The sequence below is a fragment of the Molossus molossus genome, unplaced genomic scaffold (assembly GCF_014108415.1).
Source record: "Molossus molossus isolate mMolMol1 unplaced genomic scaffold, mMolMol1.p scaffold_m16_p_7, whole genome shotgun sequence".
NCBI classification, from domain to species: domain Eukaryota; kingdom Metazoa; phylum Chordata; class Mammalia; order Chiroptera; family Molossidae; genus Molossus; species Molossus molossus.
Genome location: NW_023425401.1, coordinates 107,818,356 through 107,837,206, shown reverse-complemented (window position 1 = coordinate 107,837,206; position 18,851 = coordinate 107,818,356). Strand labels below are relative to the sequence as shown.

The window sequence follows — 18,851 nt, the reverse complement described above, 5'->3', positions numbered from 1 at the left end:
TCATCCACACCGTGGTACTTTGTTACAGAAGCCACAGGAGATTGACATACTGGTTAACAATGATTTACACTAAATTCTGTTCAAGTGATGGGCTCGGTTGTGTCTCTGGACTGGCCCCTGGATGATACTGAAATTGGTCCCAGGACACAGACCTGGCAGGAGGGCGCTGGGGATGGATTTGGTCTTGTTCTTGGTCTTCAGGCCCTGCCCAGGGCCTGGCTGGATCCTGTCAGAGGGATGGATGGCCATAGAGGTGCCCTTTTAGGGTCTAGCAGCCTCCTCCTGTAGGCACTAGAGTATGGCTGGCAGAGAACTGGTTTTGTCAATTTAGCTCAAGGAGGAAAAGAGACTCCCGAAGGGGGCACCCGGATTTGAACCGGGGACCTCTTGATCTGCAGTCAAATGCTCTACCCCTGAGCTATACCCCCTCTTGTTAATAATGGTGTATAGTTAATCAAGTTCTTTACACTCCCGTCTACGTGGGCTGTGGATTCTGACTCAGCAGGGAGCTGCCAGTCCTGCTCAACTGTCCTTGCAACTCTTATGCCATCACCATTCTCTTTCTCCAAAAAGGCACCTTCCCTGGTTGGCACCCGCTTGGAAGGTCACTGAAGGTTCCATGTGAGGCAGCAAAGTCTGTGCCTGGCTGGGTCTATCCAGCAGAAGATGAAGCCCAGAGGCAGGTTGATGCTTCATGAGCAAGGACTAGCCTGTTCTTCACCTGCTTTTCGGTGGCGATTACTTTCCAGTTACCCACAGTGCGGAACCGAGACTGCCTCCCCCACCGCCCCTCCGGATTCCACATCTGTTTACGGCATCTGAACCTCAGTTTGTATGTCCGCTTTGTGTCTTGTGTATCCTGCCGTCACAGCTCACTTTCCTTCCTGTCTTTCCTTTAGCCTTTCCCTCCCATCCATGATGACATGCATTTTCTAAACCTTTGTTCCTTTGAATGTCCCTCTCATCACCAAATGGCTTCTTTCTTGTGCTTTCCCCAAGAGGTCCAGAGGCTTGGTTGATTCTGGGGGAGTGTGTCAGGATCCCTGGCAGAAGGACCCTGTATTAGTTAGATGCTGCTGCGTAACAAATACCCAGAATCTCGCAGCTTCGAATGATAAATCTTTATTGTATCTCGCAGTTTCAGAGGTTCAGGAATCTGGGGGTGGCTCGGCTGGGCGGTTCTGGTTCAGGTTTCTCCTGAGGTTGCGGATGAGCTGAGGCTGCTCATCTGAAGGTTTGACTGGGGCTGGAGGAACAGTCTAAGCGCTGAACACTCACATGACCTTGGAAGGAGGACTCGGTTCCTCACCGGCTGTGGCTGGAGGTTCAGATCCTTGTCACATGGGCCTCTTCACAGGGCTGCTTGATGTTTCCTCTGACGTGGCAACAGGCCTCCCCGTGTTAATCTCGTTTAAAAACACCCTCTCAGACACACCCAGAGTGCTGTTTCACCAAATACCTGAGCTCCACGTGGCCCCGTCAAGGTAACACATAAAATCAACCTTCGCATGAGTAAGCGTGTATGTAGTTTGGCACGAGCTTGCCCCCCTGCCCTGTTTTCCAGAGTGGCTGCACCATCTTACATTCTCAGCACCCTGCGTGAGCGAGCCCTTTTCTGCATCCTCACCAGCACTTGATGTTGTCACCCTCTGTATTTCGGTCCTGCGGACAGATGTGTGGTTACACCTCCCTTAGGTCTCAGTCGGCACTTCTGTGATGGCGATGATGCTGACACTTCTTTGAGGGCTCATTTAATTTAATTTAATTTATTTTTTTAATCCTCACCTGAAGATATTTACCCATTTATCTTCAGATAATGTAGGAAGGAGGGAGGGAGAGACAGAAGGAGAGAGAGAGAGAAACATCAATGTTAGAGAGACACATGGACTGGTTGCCTCCCGCACAACCTGACCAGGGCCGGGACGAACCGCAACCGAAGTATGTGTCCTTGACCAGAATCAAACCTGAGATTCATTGGTCCGCAGGCTGACGCTCTAACCACTGAGCAGAAACAGCCAGGGACAAGTGATTATTTGCCATCTGTGTAGCCTCTTCAGTGACATGTCTGTTCATGTCTGACCACTTTCTAATTGGACTTTTTGTTGAATTTGGAGAGCTCTTTATGTATTCTAGATACAAGTCCCTCTCTTGAATTCTTCTATGTTCCTATCTGACTATCCATAAACAATATCCAGTATTGTTCTGGGTGTTTTTAAAACCCCAGTGGCTGAAGATGTTGTTCTGCATCTTAAATGCTCCTGCACGTGACGTCATCTCTGAGAGCTACCTGTGTTGCTCTTGCATCTGGTACACTGCACTTGTGGGCCTCAAGAGGTGAAAAGCAAAGCAAAGCAACCTCATCTTTTCCTCTCATTGCTGTCCCTTTAAACTTTCTCCGTGACATACTGCTCTTGTCCAAGTGACTTTAATGATCAAGCTTAGGTAACAGGAAGCCCCGTGGTTGCTGTCTGATTTCAGTAATCAACATGTCCCATCCCCCCTAGCAGTCAATACTGTGAAATTGATTTCACCTTCTGTCCTCCCCTAGCAGTGGGAGAGGGGGGAGGTGGTCCTTCATCTCTCCCCCACTACCTAGCAGTTCATTCCCAGCACTCAGGGTGGGGGAAGAAAGGGGAGGAGAGGGGGAGGGGAGGAAAGCTCTCCCTAGATGAGGCTGTAGAAAGGTAGATGTGCTTTCTCTGGAGGGGCAAGTGTCTGAAATTGCCCCTGGGTGTTTCCTCGGGATTCCTGCGAGGCCTCCACGGGGAACACGCCAGGGCGTTCAGGCCGGGGCGTGCGTTTTCTCCTGGCTTTCGGGGCTCTGTGTCACAGACTCTGTGTGTTGGGTCCATGCCCCATCCATCCTCCTGTGCAGAGTTTGTCGTTGCTCCCAAGTGGCTCTCTCCTGTGTAGCCCGGGGAACCCTCGTGTGCCTTTTATTCCCACACACTCTGGCAGTACCCGCTGACCCCAGAGTGGCCTCCCCCACTCCGCCTGCAGAGCTGGACACAGCTCACTGCAAACCCAGCTCCAGCACATGTGACCAAACCCTCTAGGGGACTCCGTGAAGCCCCTTCCTGAGACTCAAGGGGCGGAGAGAGCACCCCAACTCTTCCCCTCCAGAAGAGTGGTCCTCACAGCGCATCTGTCCAGAGAAGTGTTTCTCAGCCACGCTCTCCGACCTCCAACAACCTGACCCTCTTCGACCTGGTGGTGGGACAGTCCTGAGGTCAGACGGACTGTGAGGTTTCCTCCTGCCTCGTGTCTGTGCCGATTTACCCTGAGCTCAGTTGAAACTACCTTGAAGTGCTTTATTTGATTACATTATAGAAGTGCAAAAGTTTTATTTATCTATTCCACTATTAATGGACATACAAGGAATGTTTCCTGTTTTTTTGCAGATGATGCTGCAATGACATCTTTGTACATATCTCCTGGTGCACTCATGCTAGAGCTTCTCAAGGGGATAGACTCTGAAATTCCTGAATTGTATGCACACTTTTAACTTTACTATTATAGTTCCATGTAATTTTTACATTTGCTTTACTATTTTTATTGGCAAGTTTTTCTTCATAGTGAGAATATATATGCTCCAATTATACTCCCATTGTGAGCAAATGAAAATACCATTTCTTCTCATCAAGCCTTGATCCAGTTAAATCTCTATCCTAAGTTTTGAGAGGGGAGTGAAAGTTGTGCCTCTCTATTGTTTAAATTAATTTTCATGTCCTGGCCAGTTTGGTTCAGCGATTAGAGCATTGGCCTATGGACCAGAGAGTCCTGGGTTCTGTTTCCGTCAAGGGCATGTACCTCGGTTGCAGTTTGACCCTAGCCCTCTTGTTGTGCGGTGGCAGCCAACTGATGTGTCTCTCACATCGATGTTTCTCGCTCTCTCTTCTCCCTCTCTCCCTCTGCTCTATTAAGATAAATGCAAAAATACCATTGGGTGAGGATAAAAAATAATAAATAAAATAATTAATTTTAATTTTTCTGATTCTTAGCAAAGTTGATCATCTTTTCACATCTTTATTGGTCATAAAATAACCTTTTCTGTTATTTTAATTGTGGTAAAAAACACAAAACATAAAATTTATCATTTTACATGGGCCATTCAGCAGTATTATGTATATTCATACTGTTGTGCCATAGAGCTCCATAATTTTTTTCATTTCTTATATTCTGGTTCAAATCTATTCTCTATTGTATGTGTTTCACAATCCAGAGTCTCTTGTTTAAGGAATTTTTTGTCAGATGAAAATTTAAATTTTGATATCATCAAATTTATCTCATATAAGTTTTTATTTTGGGGTTGTATTTAGGAAATCCTTCCCTGGGTTATATTAAACTGAATGTTTTTGTCCCCCCAAAATTCATTTGTTGAAACCACATTATAATATATAGAGATACAGAAAAAGCATTTGAGAAAATCAAACACCCACTCTCATCAAACTAGGAATGGGAAGGAACTCCCTCAACCTGACAGGAGATATTCGCAAAAACAGATAATTAATGTCAGCTTGGCCTGTGTCCCGGTTGACCAGAAGTGCCCAGATTGATGAGGGACAGGACTTGGAGGAATATCCGACCTCCCAGCAGGTGCAGTTCTTAAGGGTGTTCTGCACACTCTGAGTCCCCAGCAGGGTGGGCCTCCAATTGTCCACATGGGACCTGCTTGTTAATGCCTCTTGATTGTCTCACCAACCTGGCTTAATTTCTGGGGTCATCTCATAGATGACTGGGTGGGCTTTGGGGAGGAACCAAACCCCCGCACTCTCTCTTTGTCTCTTTCTCAGTGAATTGTTCTGTCCCCATCCACTCTCCATCCTTTTCCAGCTGACAACATTTCCACCCTCGTCTCCGTCCCTCTCCAGCTCTTTCTTTTTAAAATAATATTTGTATTGATTTTTGGAGAGGGAGAAAGAGAAACATCCCAGTGAGAGCGAAGCATCATCGGCTGCCTCCTGCATGCTCCCTACCAGGGACCGAGGCCTTAATCCAGGCACGTGTCCTGACCGGGAAAGCAACCCTTTGGTACACCGGCCAGAGCTCCAGCTCTTTCAATTCGCCTCGGTCTCTGTCTGCCACCCTTGAGGCCACAAAACAGTGCGAAGATGGGTCCCCGACAGGCGGCGGCTACCCTGGCTTCCTAGCTGGGGCCCCCCTGCTGGTAGTCGCAACTTGGGCGGCTCCTGCAGGCGGCGTTCGCTCCTCCCGGCCGCAGGGGGCGCTGTGGGACGGGGCGTTGGCCGGCCGCTCGTCCCAGCGTGCACCGCGCTGGGGCGGGGGCGGGCCTGCGCGGGTGGGCGGAGCGGGCGGAACCCGGATTGAGGGCGTGCTGTGTTACCGGTCCGGGTCGGTGCTGGGCGGAGCCGCAACGGGCTATGGTGCGTCCGGTAAGAGCGGCCGTGGAGGTGGCAGGCCCTGCGTGGTCTCCGGTCCCTCTTGCGGCCCACGTGCAGGGAGGGAGGCGGCGGGAGCCCCGGCCGGAGAAGCGAGGTTTCTGTGCAGGAAAAATGCGGGGTCTTGGCCGGTCCGCTTAAAACCGCCTCTGTTCCCGCTCTTTCTCCCTCCTCGAACGTCGTGGTGTCGGTGCTGGAAAGGTGACCTCAGTGAAGTACATCATCAGCGAATGAGAACCAGGGAGACGGAAGGCAGACGGGGCACCGCCAGGTTGGGGGTTATCCCAAGTCACCTTCACCGCGACGACTCGAGTGTGTCCGTGGAAAGTGTGAACTCTGGCTTTGGCGTTTAAAGGCATATCCTGAGCTTAATGCGGGAAACTCTCTGTATGTTCAATTAAGTATATCACCTGCCCGAGTGTGCAAGTTTACTTTGTCCCCCCCTGAGGTTTCATATCTAATAGTCTCACTAGTGTATTGCATTTTCCTCCACGGCAACCCCCCACCTTCACCCCCATCCCTTGGCAGGTACATATTCTGTTCAGATTTCTTCAAGCTGTCACTTCAGTTAGACTTCCTTCTCTAAAGGATTGGAAACCTGGAATATCCCTCTGTTGGGTGCAATTTGGTGGTTTGTGGCAATTTTTTGGCTGTAAATTTGAGTCCACAGAAGAAGCTCAGATTATGCCAACTTCTTGCCTATTGGATTATTTGTAATAGGTAAGGAGAAGTCAGCACTTTCTAGTTGATTTTACTTTTCACTGGAGCAGTTCGGTGCTAACTGTATGTTCACAGATGAGCCTTGTAGGAGGCAAGCACATGGATGAGGTGCAGGAAAACAGTAGAGGAATTTCTTTGAAAGTCCCATCTTATAAAAACACCAGGTTTAAACCTTTTTGTTATACTAGCTGATTCTTCAGCTTTGTGGGCTTATAATAGTTTTTTGTTTGTTTGTTTGCATTTATCTTCAGATAGACTGGGAGGGAGAGAGACACATCGAGTGGCTGCCACCCACAGGACCCCAACCAGGGCTGGGGACAAACTGCAAGCGAGGTATGTGCCCTTAGCGGGAAATTCCTGTTAACAGGGTGAAAAGTTCAGGTACAGAGGTGGGAAATCAGAGTATGTGGCGAAATCTTCTAGAATTATACACTCACTATACCAATGTCAATTTCAATTTCATGGTTTTTATATTGTACTATAATAATGTGCCATGTGACCATTGGGGTAAACTGGGTGAAGGGTACAGGGAACCCTTCTGTACTATCTTTGTTACTACCTGTGTATCTATAATTATTACAAAATAAATTTAAAATTTTTTTTCTTTATCAATTTTACAGAGAGGGTAAAGGAGAGAAAGATAGAAACATCAATGAGAGAGAACATCAATTGGCCACCTCCTGCATGCCCCCCACTGTGCATTTGGCTCATAACCTGGGCATATGCCCTGACCGGAAGTCGAACCGGCGACCTCTTGGTGTGTGGGTCCATGCTCAACCACTGAGCCACACCAGCTAGGCTCAAAATAAATTCTAATTGATATATCTAGCAACATCTGTCCCGTCAACATGACAATAATTTGCTGCTGCTAAATGAAGGGTCCTCCCATCAGATGGTTAATGTGCTCAAAGACCTGCTGCTATTCATTTATTCATTCACTTGGTTCCAAGAGACATCTCTGACCCCTTTTTTTTAGCGGGAACCCAATCTGGGTCTCTCTGGTCTGCAGGCCGACACTCTTTTTTTTATCCTCATTCGAGGACATTTTTCCATTTTTTGTACAGAGTGGGAGGGAGAGAAAGGAAGAGAGAGAGAGAGGGAAACATCGATGTGAAAGGGACACATCGAGTGGCTGCCACCTGCACGACCAACCAGGGCCGGGGACAAACTGCAACCGAGGTACATGCCCCTAGCGGGAACCGAACCCGGGTCTCTCTGGACCGTAGGTGGACGCTCTAACTGCTGAGCCAAACCAGCCAGGGCGTGCAGGCCGACACTCTAACAGCTCTGGGAAATTCCTGTTAACAGGGTGAAAAGTTCAGGTACAGAGGTGGGAAATCAGAGTATGTGGCGAAATCTTCTAGAATTATACACTCACTATACCAATGTCAATTTCAATTTCATGGTTTTTATATTGTACTATAATAATGTGCCATGTGACCATTGGGGTAAACTGGGTGAAGGGTACAGGGAACCCTTCTGTACTATCTTTGTTACTACCTGTGTATCTATAATTATTACAAAATAAATTTAAAAAATTTTTTTTCTTTATCAATTTTACAGAGAGGGTAAAGGAGAGAAAGATAGAAACATCAATGAGAGAGAACATCAATTGGCCACCTCCTGCATGCCCCCCACTGTGCATTTGGCTCATAACCTGGGCATATGCCCTGACCGGAAGTCGAACCGGCGACCTCTTGGTGTGTGGGTCCATGCTCAACCACTGAGCCACACCAGCTAGGCTCAAAATAAATTCTAATTGATATATCTAGCAACATCTGTCCCGTCAACATGACAATAATTTGCTGCTGCTAAATGAAGGGTCCTCCCATCAGATGGTTAATGTGCTCAAAGACCTGCTGCTATTCATTTATTCATTCACTTGGTTCCAAGAGACATCTCTGACCCCTTTTTTTTTGTAATTTATGGCACCATCCAGAGACAACTATTTTTTTGGCTTTATAAAAGTTACTATAATACAATGGTACATAGTATTTTTTTTTTCTTTATTGATTTTAGAGAGAGGGGAAGGGAAAGGTAAAGAGAGATGGAAACATCGATGAGAGAGAACACTGATTGGACGCCTCCTGCATGCCCCCCACTGGGGATCAGGCCCACAGCCTGGCATGTGCCCTGACCGGGAATCAAACCAGTGACCTCTTGGTGCGTGGGTTGACGCTCAGCCACTGAGCCACACCAGCCAGGCTGGTACGTAGTATTAAATTCACAAAAATATGAACAAATATTTACAGGAAGACACACCCACAATGGAAACACTTCAAAACAAGTTCCATATGGATGAAAGAGCCTGTATGCACAAACATCCCTAAAATGTATGGGTTTTCTTTGCGGGGTTGGGGAGGCAGGGAAAAAGAAACTCCCAACTCTTCCATAGCAAAGGCTTGTTCAGTGAAAATGAAGGCATTGAAAGAGATGAGTCAGCACATTTCTGAATATGGGACGCCGTTTCAGGGGTGGGGCAGGGGCTCCGGGGGAAGAGACAACTGCTTCAATAGAGTTCCTTCCTGTCTGTTAAAGACAAAGGTACTGCAAGACAAAATAGCTTTAAAGTGAAAATATTAATGTACTGTTTGTGCTTCCAGGTAACCATGACATTTGATGACTGGCCTTATATTTTTCAAAGCAAGAGTGGGAGCTCCTGGAGAAGTGGCAGAAAGAAATGTATCAACAGGTGATGAAGACCAATTATGAGACCCTTGATTCCCTGGGTAAGATGAGCTCCTAAGGAATCACTTTTTGGGAACCAACCTAATAGTAATAGGCTTTCCTCCCTTTATCAGCTCTTGGGTGGGTGAATATGATACTATGCTTTGTTACATTCAGAATGTCTCCTTAACTTCCTGTAATGGCCTGGGAGTATTTAACTTTTATCTAGTGATGTCTCTGCCCCCAGTCTTAATAATTCTCTGAATTCTCTATCTCCCGCTCCAACCCTTGGGACTACTTGGGATCATCTAGAGGGAATATGTAGATAAGACAGAGCCCCAGGACACCCCGACATTTAGAGGTCAAGCCAGGAGACCGATGCTAGTAGGTTGGGAGAAACTAGAGCCCTGTGCTGATTGGTGTTGTTTCGAGTTATCACAATTAATGTCCTTGGACTTGGAGAATCCAGTCTGATTTTCCCAAATGTGGAAAACCGGTCGGTGTTATTTATAAATGACTGTCTTTACAGGAGTTCAGCTCCTAGCCCCAAGATGAGGATTTAGCGGGCCCAGGCCCCGGCATGCACATTTGCAGCAAGCACTTCAGGTGCTTCTGATGCTGTGCCGGGTCCACAGTTCACTCTGAGGAACACTGGTCCCAGGGCCGAGCCACGGTAGGACAGCTGCTGCGTCTCCTGACTTCGCTGTGCTGCTTTCTTTTTTTTTCTCACCCGAGGACATTTTTTCATCTTTTGTTCAGATAGAGCGGGAGCGAGAGAGAGAGAGAAACATTGACGTGAAAGGGACACATCGAGTGGCTGCCACCTGCACGACCCAACCAGGGCTGGGGACAAACCACAACCGAGGTATGTGCCCTTAGCGGGAACCGAACCCAGGTCTCTCTGGACCGCAGGCCGATGCTCTAACCGCTGAGCCATGCTGGCCAGGGCTTGCTGCACTGCTTTCTAGGAAGCCTTCCCTTCAGGCATATGTCTTTAGACACATTACACTCACAGTCGGTCACTTAACCATCTCCCAGTTCCTTCACTGATCAAGAGTGTTGGCACCTCGGGCGTTAGTGTCCTTGGATGTGAAGAGTTAAATCACAAAAGTTTAGTGGTCCAGGTTCCCTCCTTGACCCCTTCGATTTTGCGTTTTATTCTACTCATGTTCTCCTAAAAATCACTTTAGGATACTTTTCCCCTGGATCCGTCAGCCTTTTCAAAACCTTATCATTCCCTAGTTTCTCCGTTTCCTTTAATTTTGTAAAATATTGCAGAGAGCATTTAAACAGTCTTGGTTAGGCTATACTATATTGTCATTCATGTAATTTTGAGGATTTCTTTTTTTTAGTTATTTGTCTCTTTTAATCAACTTTAAAAAAATAAATGTATTTTCCAGTCACAGTGTATATGCAGTATTATCAGATGTGCAGCATAGTGACTAGACATTTATATAACTTATAAAATGATCACCTTGATAAGTCTAGAACCCACCTGACACCATGCATAGTTATTACACTGTTATTGACTATAGTCCCTATGCTCTACTTTACATCAAAGGTTTCCTTTTTTTTTTTAGTTCTGTCATTGATATACTTTGCTGAATGAAATTGCACAAATTAGACATTTTTGCAATATTTTAGAGACCCAGCAGGTTACACACAACACCCACTTAAACCCATTTCACAGGGCAGCTGTGAGGACTCAAAATTAATTGTGATATTTCTAAATGACCTAATATCAGTTCCATGAAGACAGGAACATGTTCACTGTTACAGCCCTAATACCTGGAACTCAGCAGAGTAAATATTTATTGAATTAGACAAGCGTGATTGCAGAAATAACAGTAAGGGTTTCCGTTTTTTTAACCTAACTTTGCTCTCATGTTGCTAGGGGACAAAAGCAGCTGTGAAAATTGTTTTCCGTCCAGTGCTCGGGAAACCCAGGCAGTCTGTGTGGCTCTCTTTGCAGGGTGTGTTTCTTCCAAGCCGGCTTCGATCGCCTGGACGGAACAAGGGAGAATGCTGTCCATCGGAGACCGGGGGTGCTCGCAGAAGACAAGAACGACTCAGCCCTTCTGCCGACGAGCACTTGGACTTGGACTTGGACACTCACCATGTTTGAGTGCGTATGGTGGATTTAGGGTCCCGACTCGTTTCATTTTCCTGGCCTCGTGTCCTGAATCTTTCTGGATAGTCAGCAAGATACAGTGAAGAAGGAACATTGTTTTTATGGAGAATGTTGTGGTTTTTTGCTCAAGTAGGTAGCATACACAGGGTGGGGCAAAAGTAGTTTTATAGTTTTTTGTATGGAAAATAATGCAATAATTAATAAATAATACTACAAAAGTAAACTGTGTTTTAAGTACTCCTGACTGTAAACCTACTTTTGCCACCCTGTATAAGAATATTACTTTCGCCCTGGCCAGTTTGGCTCAGCGGTTAGAGTGTCAGCCTGCGGTCCAGAGAGACCCGGGTTCGGTTCCCGCTAAGGGCATGTAGTTTGTCCCCGGCCCTGGTTGGTCGTGCAGGTGGCAGCCACTGGATGTGTCCCTTTCACATCGATGTTTCTCTCTCTCTCTCTCCCTCCTGCTCTATCTGAACAAAAAATGAAAAAAGAGTCCTTGGGTGAGGATAAACAAAAAAGAATATTACTTTCATAAAGGGGGAAGTTGGGTTTATTTCATTTTGTAAAAATTACAACCCCGGAAGAAGAGGAGAGTTGCCTGAGAGAGCAAGTAAAGGCTCCACTTCCCGTGTCCTGAGGAAAACTCACTGTCCCCGGCGCCCCATCGTGTCCGTTTGTGATAGAAATGAGGTGAATCACCTTCCCATTGTGTACAGTATATTTTTTCACTGTACAGATGTTTAGGACTTAGGGATTACGTCGGTGCTTTACTGAATGGAGCTCTCCTAAGTCCCTGGGAGTGACGGCCTTCCGTGAAGAGAGGGTTTGAACCCAGGGAATGTGTGCAGGCTCCAGCCAGAGGATGAGGAATTCCCAAGGGCTTCCTTCTGTCGCCACCATCTGTTCATTCATTCATCTCACTGTATTGACGGCCTACCATGTTGGTAGCACTATGAGCTATGACTTAAGCCGGGCAGGGGCTTATATATACTGTATACAGTCCTTCCTCTCTAGGAGTTTATTGTCTTAGGGACTATTGACAGGTAAGTTAGTCATCTCTAAAGTGAGACTGCACACAATTTAATAACATAATAAGTGGCCATGATGGTAAGTGCCGTCAGGATTTAGAGGAGAGAGCAGTGTCCCAGGACTTCTCAAGGAACAAGGGTTTGGTTAGGCAGAGGAGACTCACGGGCTGACCCGTGAGCCGAGGCTCAGAGGTGGGAACAGCCTGCTATATTTAGGAAATGGAAGACACTGCCTATAGCTGCATGTTTTTCTTGGGACAGAGTTGGAGATGAGGGGTGAGGGGGACCTAAGTGGTGTCAGATTTTCTGAGGCCAGGAATGCCAAGGGAGAGTTTGACTTCATCCTGTAGAAAGGGAGGAGTCTAGGAAGGTTTTTGAGTACCAAAGAAGGAACAACTTTGGTGGCTCTCCCTAAAAAGAAACATTGCCTTTGTACCAGGTGGTACTCACCCAACAGTCACAACTGCTCCTCTGCCTGGGGTAGATAGTAAGTGATGAGAAACAGGATTCGGGGTAAGTATACCTTGGTTGTGATCCAGGCCAAAGCAGTGGAGTGCCGACTTACAAGATGATGTCATCCAGTTGAAGTCATAAGCTATGTTGTGAAGGTGACCACAGAGCATAATCACAGTTCTCGGTGGGCAGGCCCATCCCTCCTGATAGGTGAAGTTTTCTCCGGGTTAAGAGATTTAAAAAGGAGAGCCCGTGACCCAGTTCAGCAGGACAGGGGAGGAAAAGCAGTTCTGAAACAGCCGTGGAGGTGAGTGTCCAGAACTGTCCTCTCCAGATCTTGTGGGTAACAGTCAGGTGCTCCCTCTGTTTCTGGTCATCATGGCTTTTGTTTGGGGAACATTAGTGTCTATGTTATATCATTTTTTTTTTTTTCTCACCCCAGGACATTTTTCCATTTTTGTTCAGATAGAGTGGGTGGGAGAGAGGAAGTGAGAGAGAGAGAAACATCGACATGAAAGGGACACATTGAGTGGTTGCCTTCCGCACAACCCCAAGCCGGGCTGGGGACAAACTGTAACCGAGGTACGTGCCCTTAGCGGGAACCGAACCCGGGTCTCTCTGGACCACAGGCCGACGCTCTAACCGCTGAGCCAAACCAGCCAGGGCTCAATATCTTTCTTATAGTTTAGTTTCATGGAAAAGGGAATTATCCCATAGTGTTCTTTGTGAATTCAGTCAATTGCCATTTTGACATCATTAAGAAATATAGTTCTGCCCGGCTGGTGTGGCTCAGTGGTTGAACATTGACCCACGCACCAAGAGGTCGCTGGTTTGATACCCGATCAGGGGACATGCCCAGATTGTGGGCCCAATCTCCAGTGGGGGCATGCAGGAGGCAGCCATTTGATGTTCTCTGTCATTGATGTTTCTGTCTCACCCTCCCTCTCTCTCTAAAATCAATAAAGAAAAAAAATTTAGTCTGGCTCAGTAGTTGAGCGTCGACCCATGCGCTAAGAGGTCACCGGTTCAATTTCTGTTCAGGACACATGCCCAGGTTGTGGGCCCAATCCCCAGTGGGGGTCATGCAGGAGGTGGCCAATCAATGTTCTCTCTCATCCATGTTTCTATCTATCTCTCACTTCTTCTGTCTTTAAAATCAGTAAATGAAAAAAATATGCTTAAACAATTTTTTTAATTAAAAAAATAGTTTTTATTCACATTTCTTCCAAAAAACTTTTCCTGAAATCAGTGGTAGAAGGGGGTAAGAATATGACCTGACATGTGGTGGCCCTGTTCTCCATCCCGTGTGGGAGCCGATGTGGAGAAAAGGGAACACCTGTACACCACTGGGGGCAACGGAAGTTGTTGCGGCCTCTTTGGAAAGCAGTATGGAGGCCCTGGCTGGTGTGGCTCCGTTGGTTGAGCATTGTCCCCTGCACAGAATGATCGTGGTTCAATCACCAGTCAGGGCATGCATCTGGGTTGCAGGCTCAATCCCCAGTAGAGGATGTGTAGGAGGCAGCCAGTCGATGTGTCGCTCTAACATTGATGTTTCGCTCTCCCTCTCCCTTCCTCTCCTCTAAAATCTGTAAAACATTAAAAGAAAAAGAAAGAAAGAAAAGAAAACAGTATGGAGGCTCCTCACGCAAATATTTGAAACTTATTTTCCTTCCCTTGAATTCTTTTGCTGATTATGTGTCCACCAATAATAGTAAACAGAATTTTATTCGTAATAAATGTATTGTGTTTCTTTTCTTTCTTTTTTAAATTTTTTTCTTCTTTATTGGTTTGAGAGAGAGGGGAAAGGGGAGGGAGAGAGAGAGAAACATCGATGAGAGAGAACATCAGTTGGCTGCCTCTTGCATGCCCCCCATTGGGGGTTTGGCCCACAACCTGGGCGTGTGCCCTGACTGGGAATCGAACTGGCAATCTCTTGATGCATGGCTCGATGCTCAACCACTGAGCCACACCGGCAGAGCTGTATCGTGTTTCTAAATGAAAAGAATAAGAATATGACCTGAAGCCTTTCTATTCTGCTATTTCACAGATTTAAGGAAATAATTACAAAGGAAAAATTAGATTCTTAACGAAACTCATTTTACTTTCTTCCAAATTCTGCTCACCCTCTGAGGGTCGTCCACAGATTCACAAGATAAACTTGCCTGCCATTTTTTCATGCTAAGCCATTTCTTAACCTATCATGAAAGGATTTGCACATCAAAGTTAAACTGAAGTGTAGTTGGTCTGTGGCTGGCAGATCAAGAAAGGTATCAGGGGATTCCCTTTCCCACACTGTTGGCCTCATGAAAATGGTCCTTGAGTCTGGCCAGTGTGGCTCAGTGGTTGAGCACTGACCCATTCACCAAGAGGTCGCCGGTTCGATTCCCCATCAGGGCACATGTCCAGGTTGTGGGTCCGATCCACAGTGGGGGGCATGCAGGAGGCAGCCAATCGATCATCTCTCTCATCGATGTTTCTCTCTCTCTCCCCCTCTCACTTCCTCTCTCTGTAAAATCAATAAAGGGAAAAAAAAAAAGAAAATGGTCCTTGAACCCCACCAGAGTCATACACACCACTGATGAGGGCGGGTCTTTTTTCTCTCCAGGTGACCGAGGAACTCTCAGCGCCAAAGAAGAGGAATGCTATTTAAATAGTCTCCAGAGCTCATGTGCCACCTTACCAGGGGAGGAAAGTAAGATTTTGTCAGATCAAAGATCTGCCTTACAACTTCTCCAAGAAATAGAAATGATGCATAAAAGCCTCAACATCACAGCGTCTGTGATGAGAATGATCCATGGCATAAAGCAGGGGTCCCTCAGGTCACCTGGAAATTCTACCAGGGCTGAGTTCTTATTTTTGCTCTGTCTGCAGGAAGGTCTTCCACGAAGAGAGAGACTTGGCAAAACACAGAAGGAACCACTCCAAGAGCCAGCCCTGTCAACATCCAAAGTACAAGAGCAAATCCAGGAGCTCTGACCTGAGGGGCACCCGGCGGTCCTGTGCAGGAAGCAGCGTTCCCAGCGCGGTGAGTGCGAGGGGAGCTGCTGCGGGAAGTGCGGCCTGCGGCTCCAGGCCGTTCACGCAGGGCAGCGGCCCTTCCAGTGCCCCCAGAGTGACAGGGCCTTCCGGTATAAAGCCACTGTGAAGAAGTGTCAGTGTTTGCACAAAGGGGCGGGATCATTCTACTGCCAGGAGCGTGGCAAGGGTTCCATCTAGCAGTCCACGCTCACTGAGCACGTCAGGGTGCACGCGGGGGAAAAGCCCTTCCCGTGTCCGGAGTGCGGCCGAAGCTTTTCCCGGAGGACAGCCGTGCGGGCCCAGCAGCGGGCACACAGTGGGGAGACGCCGTTTTCGTGTGACAAATGTGGCAGGAAATTCACCCTCAAGGCCAAACTCGCTGCACACGTCAGAGTTCATATGGGGGAGAAGCCTTTCCAGTGTCCTGAGCGTAAGAAGTGTTTCTGCCTACAGAGCAGCCTGAAAGCCCACGTGTTTCAGCACCGCGGCAGAAGCCCTCCCCGTGCCCCGAGTGCGGGAGGACCTTCTGGGAGAACGCCATGAGGGCCCACCGGCGCCCGCACAGCGAGGGGAAGCCGTTCTGTGTGCTGTGCGGCAGGCGGTTCACCCGGCCCTGCAGGCGGGCCGCCACGGCCCGTCCACAGCAAGCAGCAGTTCTCCTGTGCCAGGGCCGCGTCCACAGCAAGCAGCAGTTCTCCTGTGCCAGGGCCGCGTCCACAGCAAGCAGCAGTTCTCCTGTGCCAGGGCGGGAAGACCCTGGCTCGGCCGGCCAGGCTCACGGAGCACCCACAGCAAGGACAAGCCCTTCGCTGTGGCGAGTGCCCCGGAGCTTCCGCCAACGCTCGCACCTCACTCGCACAGCAGGCTGCACCGCGGCCGCGAGCCTTTCCGGTGTCCTGAGTGTGACCAGAGCTGCTTCTGGAAGGCCTCCATGAAGTTCCACCAGCGGGTGCACAGGGGCGACAAGCCCTTCGCGTGTGGCGAGTGCAGCAAGGCCTACGCTCAGCGGTCTCAGCTCACGGAGCACGCGAGAGTCCACAGTGGGGAGAAGCCCTTCCCGTGTCCTGAGTGCTGGAAGAGCCTCTGACTCAAAGGAAATTTGAAAAGCCGCCTGCTCCAGCACAGTGTCCTGAAACCATTCTCTTGCGTCAAGTGTGGCAAAAGTTTCACTCAGCAGTACAGGCTGACAGAGCACATTCGAGTTCACAGTGGTGAGAAGCCCTTCCAGTGTCCCCAGTGTGACAAGAGCTACTGCATTCGGGGAAGTTTGAAGGTCCATTTGCACACGCACGGTGGACAGAAGCCCTTCAGGTGTCCCGAATGTGGCAAAGGCTTCCTCCAGAAGAGAAGTTTGAAGACCCATCTGCACCATCACAGAGGGGAGAGGCCTTTTTCTTGTGATGAGTGTGGAAGGGGCTTTACGTACCTGGGGGCGCTCAACACCCACACTGCTGCAGTGCACGCCAGGGAAATGCCCGTCAGTCTCTAGGTCAGGCCACACAGACAGTGACAGGGACAGCTGTTAGGTGGAGCCAGCGGCTCTGTTGGCTCTGGCTGAGGCAGGATAAAGACTTCACAGAACACTGGCTTCACACACGGGCCAGAGGCCTAGTGGGCAGGCTGTGACACATCCCTGACAAAGGTCCCAAATTATCCAGACATAAGATAGGCAGGCATCGCCCTGGCAGGTGTGACTCCATGGTTAGAGTGTCAGCCCACACACCAAAGGGTTTCGGGTTCAATTCCCGGTCGAAGGCATGTACCTGGGTTGCTGGTTCACTGTCTGGCTCCAGTCAGGGCATGTGTGGGAGGCAACCAGACGATGTGTCTCTCTCACATTCTCACGTCAATGTTTCTCTCTCCCTCCCTGCTTCCTTTCCTCCCACTCTCTCTAAATATCAGTGGAAAAATATCCTAGGGTGAGGATTAACAAAAACAAACTAAAAAACATGGTCATTGCCCTGGCTGGTTGGGCTCAGCAGTTAGAGCGTCAGCCTGTGGTCCAGAGAGACCTGGGTTCAGTTCCTGCTAAGGGCACGTACCTTGGTTGCAGTTTGTCCCTGGCCCTGGTTGGTCATGCAGGTGGCAGCCACTCGATGTGTCCCTTTCACATCGATGTTTCTCTCTCTCTCCCTCCCACTCTATCTGAATAAAAAATGGAAAAATGTCCTAGGGTGAGGATAAAAAGAAAAACCATGGGCATTTTCCCTCTATACTTCTCACAGACAAGGTCTGCCAGTCATGGAAGGAACATTTTTATTCTGTTATGCTCTTTCATTCACTGATGTATCATCCAAGAATATGGTAACCCCTTCATTAAATTTTGAACCCACAGCCTCAGTGAAGAAATGTTCCAGATGGAAATGTTTCCCCCACATCACCTCACTGTGCTTTCCATTACCCGGCTGCCTTATTTAATTGAGGTTTTCTGTTTTCTCACATCGTGGATTTTCATTTTCTCAAATGGTGAGAAGACATCTGTGTCTTGGGGGAATTTCTCTACATTGCTCAAAATAAATGTAATTTACATTTAGCCTTGTAAATGTTATTTTCTTCTGCATTAATTTAAATTATTTAAAAATCCATTGTAACAAGCAGTGTTATATATCTAACGTCTCTGTATTTCCAACTGTGTGTATCAATTCACCAAGAAATATACTTACCTTAACATTAGAATCTCTGAGTTAAGTACTAAAGTAAAAAATATTGCCAGTCTGTGACATCACTCCATTTTTTTGTTCTGTGGCCTAATTTATCACAAGGCAATTTTCCAGCCTGATCTAGCAAGCCTTCATCCATCTCTTGGACTGTCGATCTTTAACATTCTTCTGACAGAAACACATTTCCTTCCATAGGGATCTTCAGGGCCTACAATAATGTTCTGTCTTTGTAGCACAACATGTGGTCCCAGATTACCTGAATCCGTCAGCTGGGATTAAGGGCGCTCCACGAATCTGTGGAAACAAAGGAGAGGTGCCACCTCTGGTTGGTATGTTCCTGTAGGTGCAAGCCTCTTGGTGAGTCGATGGTGCCTTTGTGCAAAGGAAAAAACCCTTTCCTCTAGCCTCTGCCTGGGTGTTCGGGCTGGATGTTAGCGCTGGCCGGCTTCATGTCTGTACCTCAGGACAACTCTGCCTTTACCTGGGACACACGTTAAAAATACAGACCATTGGGATCCCCCCTGGAAGCAGCGACAATTTTCCCAGGTGATCTTGTGCAAACTAATTTCAGAACATGATCTGGTGAGTGGAGAGACTTCTTGTAACAGTGACGGAAAGTTTCATGGGAAATAGAGCATTTACATTAGAGTACCAGAATTACCGTCAGCTTTTACTAGTATTAAAATTTTTTTATTAAATTATATATATGTAATTTTTAAAAGAAAACCTTTAAGGTAGGAGTAGCAATTACATAAATCCGAGCAGAGTGAGAGGCAGA

At 47.7% G+C, this 18,851-nt stretch overlaps 1 protein-coding gene, 1 long non-coding RNA gene and 1 other non-coding gene across 4 annotated transcripts; 2 read left to right on the top strand and 1 right to left on the bottom strand.

Moving 5' to 3' along the window:
- Window positions 1–356: 356 nt before the first annotated feature.
- On the bottom strand, window positions 357–428 carry TRNAC-GCA. The gene has a single exon. It is a non-coding gene; the product is annotated as a tRNA-Cys (tRNA).
- Window positions 429–5,436: 5,008 nt separating this feature from the next.
- LOC118620524 lies at window positions 5,437–15,423 on the top strand. Of its 2 annotated transcripts, none has more exons than XR_004957446.1 (5): window positions 5,437–5,786; window positions 8,723–8,848; window positions 10,759–10,911; window positions 15,001–15,087; window positions 15,267–15,423. It is a non-coding gene; the product is annotated as an uncharacterized LOC118620524 (long non-coding RNA). The 2 variants fall into 2 exon arrangements; XR_004957447.1 differs by having other exon boundaries at window positions 5,652–5,670.
- Window positions 15,424–15,888: 465 nt separating this feature from the next.
- LOC118619730 (zinc finger protein 425-like) lies at window positions 15,889–17,138 on the top strand (the record flags this gene model as incomplete). The annotated part of the gene is given in 3 exon segments (XM_036246359.1): window positions 15,889–16,235; window positions 16,237–16,265; window positions 16,268–17,138. Coding segments are annotated over 3 exon segments (1,011 nt in total), but the record flags the coding sequence as incomplete, so codon positions are not given.
- Window positions 17,139–18,851: the final 1,713 nt, after the last annotated feature.